This window comes from Panthera leo, chromosome B3, assembly GCF_018350215.1.
Source record: "Panthera leo isolate Ple1 chromosome B3, P.leo_Ple1_pat1.1, whole genome shotgun sequence".
NCBI lineage: Eukaryota > Metazoa > Chordata > Mammalia > Carnivora > Felidae > Panthera > Panthera leo.
The window spans coordinates 93011209-93023331 of NC_056684.1; the positions used below are offsets into that span (position 1 = coordinate 93011209).

At 35.5% G+C, this 12123-nt stretch overlaps 1 protein-coding gene across 1 annotated transcript in view; it reads left to right on the forward strand.

The window, feature by feature from the left end:
* Nucleotides 1–12123, forward strand: part of TOGARAM1 (TOG array regulator of axonemal microtubules 1) — an 84283-nt gene that overhangs the window by 19644 nt on the left and 52516 nt on the right. The window contains exons 5-8 of the mRNA XM_042943054.1: nt 454–588; nt 4673–4966; nt 6696–6958; nt 9131–9363. Coding sequence (XP_042798988.1) covers nt 454–588; nt 4673–4966; nt 6696–6958; nt 9131–9363 — 925 coding nt within the window. The remainder of the gene's footprint in view (nt 1–453; nt 589–4672; nt 4967–6695; nt 6959–9130; nt 9364–12123) is intronic.

The window sequence follows — 12123 nt, forward strand, 5'->3', positions numbered from 1 at the left end:
GTGAATTAAGGAGGGCATTTGTTGGTATGAGCTCTGGCTATTGTATGTACGTGATGAATCACTACATTCTACTCCTGAAACTAATAGTACACTGCATGTTAACTAACTGGAATTTAAATAAAAACTTGAGGGAAAAAAAAAAAGGAAAGTCAGGTCTGGGGAAATGTTCCATAGCGAGAGGAGGGAACATGTAGGAAGAAACTGTTTTTGTGTGTATTTTTCAATATACCTTTCTTTGTACTTTTCCAGTCTCTCTTCTGTTCTTTAACCCCTGATACCAATCAGATATACCAACAGCAAAAACTTTCCCTTTCTTCCTGCCTGGCTTACTGTACATTTACCCCTGTATTTATTCCCACACAAATGAAATCAGTATTTCTGAAATTAGATGTATTCATGAAGTAAAGTTAACGTTTACTTTTATGTTTTTCTCTTCCTTCCTTCCTTCCAAAGGCAGTACTGGGACTCATCAGACAAATGTTTCTGGGAAATGTGGACAACTTGGATTTTCACAGATATGTGGGAAAACTGGCAGTGTGGACTCTGACTTACAGTACCTGGGGACAACTAATAGTCATCAAGATAAAGGTTTAAATTCCAACTTAATTTGGATGTAAATGATTTATAAATATTAAGGGAGGTTTCCAAATCTAGTTTATATATTATTTTGTGTAATTATATTCACTACAGGAAAGAAAAACATGTTATATTTTTAATAAAAATCTTAATAACATATTTTCATAGTTGTAACCCTAAAATGTTAGTTTTAATAATCTTCGTACGTATATATGACTGATGAAAATTAGAGAGTTTAGAAATTCATGGTGGAGATGAGCATTTTAATACCAAGTAATTAAAAATGTTTTTCATTAAGAAGTACTGTGTTAGCAGAAGACCATTATTTTCCATAGCAGTTTTAACTTTGACATACCCTTTTAGGTATCCTGTATTTTTTTTTTTTTTTGAGGTTAGGAAATGCTTAACAATAAAATTTATTTTTTTTTCCAATATATGAAATTTATTGTCAAATTGGTTTCCATACAACACCCAGTGCTCATCCCAAAAGGTGCCCTTCTCAATAAGGTATCCTGTATTTTTAAGGATAGAAGGAAGAAAACCATTTCTTCCACAGATAGAAGGAAGAAAACCATATAAATATGTCAACAGATGCAGTTAAAATTCAACATCAGTTGGTATGATTACCAAGTTATAACAAACTACAAATAACTTTTTTAACCTGATTATGTCTGCTAATGCCTATAGCAACTATATTTAGTAGTGAAATATTAGAATAAGACAAAAATGCTCGCTGTTACCATTGCTATTGAACATTGAATTACTAATCCCTGTAGTATTTATTGAGAAGCAGGCACTGTTCTAGAATCTAAAGATCAAAATCTAGTAGAAGAGGAAATAATAAAGGAATGATAAGAATAGTAGTGACTGCTATGAAGAAAAATAAGGCAGGGTAAGAAGACAGAATGTGATAGGGAAAGTTTCTGTGAAGTAAAAATGTTCAGCAGAAAACTGAATGCAGTGAAGGAGGGACTTACGTGGATATCTGGAGAAAGAGCATTCCAGGAAGAGAGAACAATCAAAGTATAAATGCTCTGGAGGCGCCTGAGTGACTCAGTTGGTTGAGTGGCCCATTCTTGGTTTTGGCTCAGGCTATGATCTCTTGGTTTTTGAGTTTAAGCCCTGTGTTGGGCTCTGTGCTGACATCGCAGAGCCTGCTTGAGATTCTTCTCTCGCCCTCTCTCTCTGCTCTTCCCCTGCTCACGCTCTCTCTCTCTCTCTCTCTCTTAAAATAAATAAGTAAATTTAAAAAAAAAGTACAAGTGCTCTGAAGCAGGCTTATTGGAGAAATATCCAGGTCAATGAAATGAGTGAGAGGGAGAATAATTTTAGGCAATAACATGGGGCCTTATTGGACATAGTAAGAATTTGGGATTTTATTCTGAATGGGGTAGGAAATCACAGTAGGTTTTTGAGGGAAAAAAAGGGGGCATGATTTGACAATCTTTAAAAGGATCAGAGCTACTATGTAGAGAATAGGTTTGGTAGCAATAGGGGTAAGGTACAAAGCAAACCAGTTGGGATATGGAAGTTGTAAAGGTGAGAGATGATATGGTTTGTATTAGAAAGGAAGCAATGAAAGTGATGAGAAGTAGTTGGATTCTGATATACAAGGTGGCTGTGAAGTTTGGAAACATGGGTAATTTTATTTTATAATGTATGCTAATGTAATATGAATAAGCCATTTATTCTGTATTCACCAAAGTTTTCAGAATCAGTAATCACCATGTGTTGTTAATGTAGAGCCAAAAAGAATTACTAATGGATTAGATGTGAAGTTTGTGAGAAGAGAGGAGTCAAGGATGAGTCCAGTGTTGTTGGTCTAAACAACTTAAAGAATAGAGCTGCCATTTACCTAGAAGCAGAAGATTAGGAAAAGAATAGATTTGACTGATAAATCAAGAGCTTTGTTTTGAACATGTTAAGTTTGGGACATCTGTCTCTTAAAGAAGATGTTGAGTGACATTTTGATATTAAGTCTGGAAGCAAAGGAAAATCCATGCTAAAAACTTGGGAGTCATTGTACTTCCCGTGTAGGGAGAGTGTAGCTCAAAATTAAAAGTATAAAATTTGTAAAAAATAGAATAAAATAAAATTTGTAGAGGAATAAAGAAAAATTGTCATTACTCTCCGATAAAATGTGGTACAATGTGGTAATTAAGAACACTGGGAAGCCACAGTGCCTGGGTCTGTATCCCAGCTTTATGATTTCCTAGTGTGTGATGTTTAGCAATTTACTTATCCCTCTTTACATTTTTTCTTTTAATCTGTAAGATTAGTACCTACCCCCAGAGGGTGTTATGAAGATTAAATTAGTTAATACACATGAAAAGTTTAGAATACCACTTGACATAGTAAAGTGCTCAATAAGCATTAGTTCTCATTGTTGCCATCTTTATCATTATTAATATTAATAGTTTATATAGAAAATCTAAAAGGATATACAGAAAACTCTTAAAATATTAGGCAGTTTAGCAAGGTTGCCAGATATAAACCAGAATATAAAGATCAATAAAGTTCTTAGATACAAGCAACTTTCAGAAAATATAATTTTTAAGAAAGAAATTAACAGTATGAACAAAATCTATGTGTGTATAGAAGTCTAACAAAAGATTTATATACCTTTTATTATGAAAGCTAAAATACATTTCTGAAACACATAAAAGAAGACCTAAATAAATTAAGGCTATCCCACATTTTTATTTTTATTTTATTTTTTTTAATTTTTAATTTTTTTATTTTTTATTTTTAACGTTTATTTATTTTTGAGACAGAGGGAGACAGAGCATGAACGGGGGAGGGTCAGAGAGAGGGAGACACAGAATCTGAAACAGGCTCCAGGCTCTGAGAGGTCAGCACAGAGCAGGACGCGGGGCTTGAACTCACTGACCGTGAGATCATGACCTGAGCTGAAGTCGGCCGCTTAACCGACTGAGCCACCCAGGCGCCCCTATCCCACATTTTTAAATAGGGAGGCTGAATATCAGGAAAATGGCAGTTATTCTTAGATTGATCTGTAAATTCAGTGTCATTCCAATCAAAAATCCGACCAGGGTTCTTACATAGAAACTGACAGGCTGATTCTGAAATAAATATGAAAGAATGGAGGGTCAAGAATGGCCAAGATAATTCTAAGGAAGATAAAAAATGAGACATCCATCCTATTGGATAGCACTATGATAAATAAAACATTGTAATACTAGTGCAGGGATAGGCAAAATAGACTAATTGAACCAATAAGAAGCACGTAAGTGTGTATGTGTATACATACATATATACATATAGATATACACACACACACACACACACACGTAGGAGCTTTATAGATGAAAGGAAAAGAAAGGACAGTTTATTTATTTTAACATGAAATTTATTGTTAAATTGATTTCTATACAACACCCAGTGTTCATCCCAACAGGTGTCGTTCTCAATACCCATCACCCACTTTCTCCTCCCTCCCACCCCCCATCAATCCTCAGTTTATTCTCAGTTTTTAAGAGTCTCTTAGGGTTTGGCTCCCTCCCTCTCTTTTTTTTTTCCTTCCCCTCCCTCATGGTCTTCTGTTGAGTTTCTCAAGATCCACATAAGAGTGAAAACATATGGTATCTGTCTTTCTCTGTGTGACTTATTTCACTTAGCATAACACTCTCCAGTTCCATCCACGTTGCTACAAAAGGCCATATTTCATTCAAGAAAGGACTGTTTAAAACATGGCACTAGGGGAGCCTGGGTGGCTCAGTCAGCTAAACGGCCGACTTTGGCTCAGGTGATGATCTCGCAGTTCCTGGGTTCAAGCCCCACATCGGGCTCTCTGCTGTCAGCGCAGAGCCTGCTTTGGATCCTTGGTCTCCCTCTCTCTCTGCCCCTCCCCACTCTTTCTCTTGTTCTCTTTCAAAAATAAACATGAAGACCTGGCACTGGGAAAATTGTACTATCTATATAGAAGAAAGTTAAATTAGATCTTTACCTCACACTGCACAAAAAAGTAAATAAAATAAATGCCAGATGGGATAAAAACTTGAATGTGAAAAGCAAAAAACTTCAAAATCTTAGATGTGTATACATAAATAATATATTTTCTTTTGTTTTATTACAGCGTATGCTAGCCTAAATTTTGCCTCTAAGACACAACAGACATTTGGTACCCAAACAGAACGTACTTCGTCATACTCTGGTCTAAATCCAAGTCCAGGAGGCTTCATCCTTCCATCCTATCCTGTCTCATCACCTCGAACTAGTCCAAAGCACACATCTCTTACTGTATCTCCAAAGAAGTCTCAGGATAATTGCATTAATTTCTCTAATTCCTGGCCTCTTAAAAGCTTTGAGGGACTACCAAAGCCAAGTCCACAGAAAAAGCTTGTCAGCCAAAAATCGTCTGACCCTCCAGGTATAAATGACGGTAAAAATTAATACTTTGTTCAAATTTTCATGTGTTTTTGAATTACTACTTTGGAGTTAGGGTTGTTTAATCTTTAAAAGCTGGTAAACTGCATTTATGTTAAATAGTTCAAACCTGTAATATAAAATTGAATTGAGGGGTGCCTGGGTGGCTCAGTCGGTTAAGTGTCTGCCTTCGGCTATGTCATGATCTCACAGTTCATGAGTTTGAGCCCGGCATCGGGCTCTGTGCTGACAGCTCGAAGCCTGGAGCCTGCTTGGGATTCTGTATCCCCCTCTCTCTGCCCTTCCCCTGCTCACACTCTCTGTCTCTCTCTCTCAAAAATAAATAAACATTAAAAAAAATTTTTTTAATTGAATTGAGGGGCATCTGGGTGGCTCATTTGGTTAAGCATCCAACTCTTGATTTCGGCTCAGGTCATGATCTCATAGTTTGTGGGCTCAAGCCCTGTGTCAGGCTGTGCGGCTGACATTGTGGAGCCTACTTGGGATTCTCTCTCTCCCTCTTTGCCCCTCCCCCTTGCATGCATGTGTGCTCTCTCTCCCTCTTCTCCCTCTGTCTCAAGATAAATAAACATTAAAAAAAATAAAATTCAATTGACATTGTCATTTCTTAGTTTTCTACTTCAGAATCCTTTTTCAAAACTATGCAACTAATAATGCTTTGTAATGAGCATGAACAGCCTAAGAGCCCAGTAACAAATTTTCACTTTAGAAATAAAAAATGCCATTCATATAATTACTATAATTATTGTTTAGTATCCATTTATTCTACATTTTTTGAATGCTTAGTGTATGTTAAAATTATTTTAAGTTTTCTAGTATTTGTTATAAATTAAAATATCCTTAACAATAGCCCTCTCCAAAATAATGAAATTGGCATATAAATTTATTCAAGACAGATCCAATTTCAAAATAAGTCTAGTAAAGGCGACCCCTATATCCCACATACTTTCTTATTCCCAATCTCTGCAGTAAGATGTTCCAGTTCATAACTGATTGCGGTGCCTGGCTGACTCAGTAGAGCATGTGACTCTTGATCTTGGAGTTGTAAGTTCAAGCCCCGCGTTGGGTGTAGAGATTACTCAAAAACAAAATCTTACAAACAAACAACAAAAAAAGATGTTCTACCTTTAAACTACCCCACAACACTGATGTTCTAGTTTATAACATGACCAAGGGCAATTTATCGCATGGTCAGTCAATTTTATCACTTATTCTTAGCACTGAACCTTCATTTTCTGCATTAATTTCTTTCTATGTTTGTCTTTCCTCTAAGATCAAATATTTGTATTGAAAGCTGAAAAATTATTCAGTTTGTTCTCCTAATGCCTGGCATTAATGTTTTGCGTATAGTACTCATTCAAATGTTGTGTATGTAATTAAATGAAGATCGGAAATAGCCCCTGTGGCTTATTTAGGGACATACAGACTTTTCCGTACAAATATCAGTTATGATAATGTTTATGAAGACAGAAATTTTACTTGGTGTATATAGTATTTTTATCTAATATGAAAGAAATTCTGGTGACTCAGTTTTGTTATATTTGTTAGGGGACCCTGATACTTTGACCTCATTTTAAATAGTAATCTTCACTCCTAATAAAAAAAGTGTATTTTTTAATTTAAAAACATTGTATTCCAAACACTTGTGATTATAACTTCAACTTCTCTGAAATTTAAAAAAAAAAAAGTAAAATCTATTTCTTTTCATGCAGGAGAAAATTCTCAAGAAAAACTATCTCCAGTTCAACTTACCCCTGCCTTGGTGAGATCACCATCTTCCCGCCGAGGCCTAAATGGGACCAAACCTGTCCCTCCCATACCAAGGGGAATCAGCCTTTTGCCTGATAAAGCTGACTTAAGCACAGTGGGACCCAAAAAGAAAGAACCTGATGATATTTGGAAGAGTGAAAAAGATAGTCTTACAATTGATCTTTCAGAATTGGATATCAGAGATAAAGATTTGGATCAAGAAGAGGTTAGAGCCAAATATCACTTTTAATAGTTTTAAAATGCTTGTAATTTTCTATAATACAATAGCTGTCATTTAAGGAAAAATCATACTTTTTAATTCCGTAACATGTTTTCTTTTTTATAAAAATATTTCATGATCCTTATAGAAAATGTAAAAACTGTAGTGAAATATTAGAAAATTCATCACACCAAATCCCACTACCCAGAATGATTTGCCATTAACATTCTAATGTGTTTCCTCTATTTCTTCTGTGCATATTTTATTTCTTTTTAAATTAAAAGTATGAGTAATATAGCAATATACCCATGCACTAACCCCTCCCAAATGAAAAATTTGCATATTTGTTTCCTATTTTTTAAATAAATGAAACATAACATAGTTCCCTCCCCAATCCAGTTCCTCTCCTTCCTTCACCACAGTCAACTACTATCACCATTAATTTGTATTTTATGTATTTTTGTACTCTTAATATATTAATACTTTGGTATTTATGATATAATCATAATTGATTTTGGGTTATTCCTAGTCTTTTTGTTGTTGTGAACAATGGTGCATTGAACATTCCTGAGTATGTCTGTTATGCATATGTACAAGTTTATTATTATGAAACTGAAATCATATACTCATCTCTGAGTATATACTATATTTTTATACTATAAAAATCTATTGCCAAGGGGCGCCTGGGTGGCGCAGTTGGTTAAGCATCAGACTTCAGCCAGGTCATTATCTCGCGGTCCGTGAGTTCGAGCCCCGCGTCAGGCTCTGGGCTGATGGCTCGGAGCCTGGAGCCTGCTTCAGATTCTGTGTCTCCCTCTCTCTCTGACCCTCCCCCGTTCATGCTCTGTCTCTCTCTGTCCCAAAAATAAATTAAAAACGTTGAAAAAAAAAATCTATTGCCAATATGACAACTCTGTACATACTAATTATGTCAGAGAAGGAATGTTGTTGCTATATTGTTGATTCAGAACACTATTTCCATAGATACTTCCTTTTTATCCTATCAGTCTGCCTGATGTCAGATTTTAAAAAGTGTTTACATTAAATATATAAACTGAAACATTCAATGATGATATTTTGTGGTCTTAATTTTTGCCAATTTTTAAGATATAAGCATCATTACTGATAATTTGCTCAATAAAATAAAGTTAATATTAACACATCCTCACCTTAAAAGCATTTCTTTAATATTAAGCATGCATACCAAAATTGGTTCTTAATGAATTAATTAGTTATTCTAACTTCTAACTGCTTGTAAAATCTCCCCCCCCCCCCCACAAGTTGTATTTCACTGGTACTAGGAAGAGAATTCATTTAAAGGGAAGAAAGTTACAGAAGAGGCATTTTCCTACATAATTCATAAGTTTCATTTGACACTATATATTTTTGCATTGTTTTTGTGAAAGCTTAAAAATTGCCCTTTTTCTTTTAGTGAATAATTGAAAGGGTTATTTCTTTTACATAATTATTGATAAATATTGGAGATAGTACTGTTTTTAAATATTTAGCCTTCCAAGGATTTACTAGGGAAGTGGCCGTATAGTTGCGTCAACCATTATAATCGTTACAATCAAAATGTAAGTAAAACATAGTTTATGTATGTTTTTGTGTTCCTTAATTCATTCAAGGTTCTATTTCCAAATGTAATATATTAGTTTGTAATGGCAGTTTCTAGTCTACATTTCTAGAGATACTTGGCTTCAGAAGTCACATACAATGATCTGTTATTCTCTGAACCCTAACATTGGCAAGCTGGATGTAAACTTCAAATTTTAGAAAAATGATCACTTTTCACAGAATTTTGAAATGGCTACATTCACACATAAATGACTTAAGATTAGCTAACCCTCTATGACTTCAACTCTGATGTCTACCATCTGATTCAATGATTCCTTTACTGATTAACTTATATTAGTCATTGTGCTCAGTGATGCAAATATCATGGTAAATAATAAATAGCTTGAGATCCTTCCTCTTAAGGAGTTTACAGTCTTGTTAATAAATTGGTCGTGATAAAATATGTATTTTTACTCTGTACAGATATGTTAATATCCATCTTGTTAGTACCAGACTGGAGAGTGGCTAGCTAGGTATAGTGAATAAAATTTAAATACTAAGGATAACTTTTACTCATATAAATGTGTTGTAAAGTTAATTGTTTCTATTTTTTTTTCTTAGATGCAGAGCTCTCTTAGGTCCCTTCGTAATAGTGCAGCTAAGAAAAGAGCAAAACTGAGTGGCAGTACTCCTGATCTTGAAAGCCCTGATTCTGCAATTAAGCTTGACTTGACTGTGGACTCACCATCTCGATCTTCCTCTCCAAACATCAGCTCTTATAGTGAAAGTGGAGTTTACAGCCAAGAATCACTGACTTCTTCTTTGTCTACAACTCCTCAGGGGAAGAGAATAATGTATTTAATTTTTTTGACATGTTAAATGAATGCTAATGTTTAATTTGTAGTCTGATCCCTAATATCATATTTGAAAAAAAAGCTTTAAAACTATTTATTTTCTAGTTTGTAAAATGTTGAAGTCCATTTAAAAGAAAGGTTTACAGGTATTACCTTGCTTGGCGTTGGTTTGGGATGGGTGGAGAGAGACAACACAGCCACAGCTGTAACCTAGGGCACCTATATTAATATAAGCCCTTATTCCCCAAGCCCTACTTGTTCCCCTGCCTATCTAACATTTATCCTAATATTCCTTGTTCTTTAACTCCTTCTGAATCATTGACACTTTTGCAGCGGACCTATAGCTGATGTTACTGCTTTCATTCAAAACTCAGCACCAATTTCCTCTAATTTGTAGGTAAACTCCACCCAGCTGTTACCCCACTCTTGTATTTTGTTATTCCATTATCTTGTGGAAGCTCAGGAGGCCATGCCATAGCTTTTGCAGCCTCCTCAGGCGTCTTCTTGTAGCGGCTGTGGAATTAGAGTCCTAGCTGCCCCACACTGACAGAGAATTATTTTCTAGTACAGCCATTCAGCAAACTTTTTCACATTACCTCAGTAACCCCTAAGTCTTAATTAAATGGTAAACCCACCTTGATTTCTGGGGATTTCTGTGACTTTATTCTAGGATTTTGGGGAATCTCTTCCCTCTTTATTTTAGACAAGAACCTAAGAGTAGAATTGCTAGGTCATAGGGTAGATGTACATTTAACTTTTTAAATAACTGCTAAACAGTTTTCCAAGATGCTTGTACAGTTTTACACTCCCACTAGCAAAGTCTGAGGTGTTTCACATCCTTGTTTATATCTGTTGTTGTCATTCTTTTTACCTTTACTTTTCTTTGATTTTATCCTGAACCATGTTTATACACAGCTATCAGCCATGATTATTTAAAATTAAATTTAAATTATTTTCACTTACATGAACTGGAGTCTCTTAACAATGTATGTAACTAGAGACTGCATAATCAAAGGAGAGATGGTGTTCTATTAACTTTAATGGAAAAGGGTGTTTCATTTCAGCAGTCCATAGAATTAAACCAAATTTTTGTGTCCTGCTGTGAGAAGTTTATCTTATCCCATGATTTCATTCTCTACAGTTTTAACTTAAGTGGCATTTTATTTTGCAGTTGTAAATTTTTTTTTTACTGGAAATTATTTTGTTGTAATTACCTAGATAGAATAATGCAGTGTATTTACAAAATTAATTTGTAATTACCTAGATAGAATAATGCAGTGTATTTACAAAATTAATTATCTCACCAGCTACATGGGCTGGTGAGATAACTGTGGTTACATTTAGTTACCAGATGTTTGAAATAGGTATTTATCTTTTAGATCTAAAGTCCTTCCCTTATCTTCTAGGAATGTGAAATTTTGTGTTAGATACTCCTACAGTTGCAAGGTCCTGTGAATAATTTGGAACCCAGTTGGGAAGAAATGTTCACTTTATACTTTAACATTCAGAATTCACTATTCCCTATATTGTCTCATGGAATTATTCTCTTCAGATATTGAACTCTGTGAGAAGGGGAGTTCAGTATGCCCTCATATCTGGACTAAATTACCTTTAATGAATTTCGTATTTCCACATTAAGTGTAATAGCTTATAGCTTATAAATTATAAGCTTATAGCTTATAATTTAAAGCAATTATTCTTAACCAGCTTGCATCTTGCCTTAAGAATAATGTCAAAGAAAGCCACTTCTACCCTATGTGGAGCTTTCATCTTTAAGTGGGTTTGGGAGGAAAAACTCTTAAGAGCCACTCTTTTAGAGACTGAAGTATTTTCTTTCACCTGAATGTAATGCGTGGCATAAATGTAAATTTTTTATTCTTTCTATTCTAAAGAAATTACTCTTTAAAAATGTTTAACATTGATTTCTCACTAGATCAATTAACAACTATGCCAACCCAACTAAGAATTGTACTCCTTTGTAAAATCTCTTCTTTATAATATCCATCACTGGCTTGGGGCGCCTGGGTGGCTCAGTCGGTTAAGCGTCTGACTTCAGCTCAGGTTGTGATCTCATGGTTCGTGGGTTCGAGCCCCGTGTCAGGCTCTGTGCTGGCAGCTCAGAGCCTGGAGTCTGCTTCGGATTCTGTGTCTCCCTCTCTCTCTTCCCCTCCCCTGCTCATGCTCTGTCTCTCTCTCAAAAATAAATAAACATTAAAACAAAATTATATCCATCACTGGCTTATTGATATTATGACACTTACTTGATTTAAAACAGTTCTTTTACATTCTAATTTAACATTCTTCAGTTGCTTTTTTTGTAAAACATAGCCTGTAGGTCTTTATAATGTCAGAAAAGTGTGGGGCACCTGGGTGGCTCAGTCGGTTAAGTGTCTGACTTCGGCTCAGGGTATGATTTCATAACTCCTGGGTTCAAGCCCTGCATTGGGCTCTGTGCTGACAGCTCAGAGGCTGGAGCCTGCTCTTCAGATTCTGTGTCTCTGTTATCTCACTGCCCTTCCTCTGCTCGTGGTCTGTCTCTCTCTCTGTCTTTCTCAAAAATAAACGTTAGAAAAGAAAAGTATAACAAAGAATAATACAAGAAGGGGCACCTGGGTGACTCAGTCAGTTAAGCATCTGACTTGGACACAGCTCAGGTCATGATCTCATGGTTTCGTGAGTTCAAAGCCTCCCCCCCCCCCCCCCCAGCTGCCGTCAAGCTCTGTGCTGACAACGCAGAGCCTGCTTGGGATTCTCTCTCTC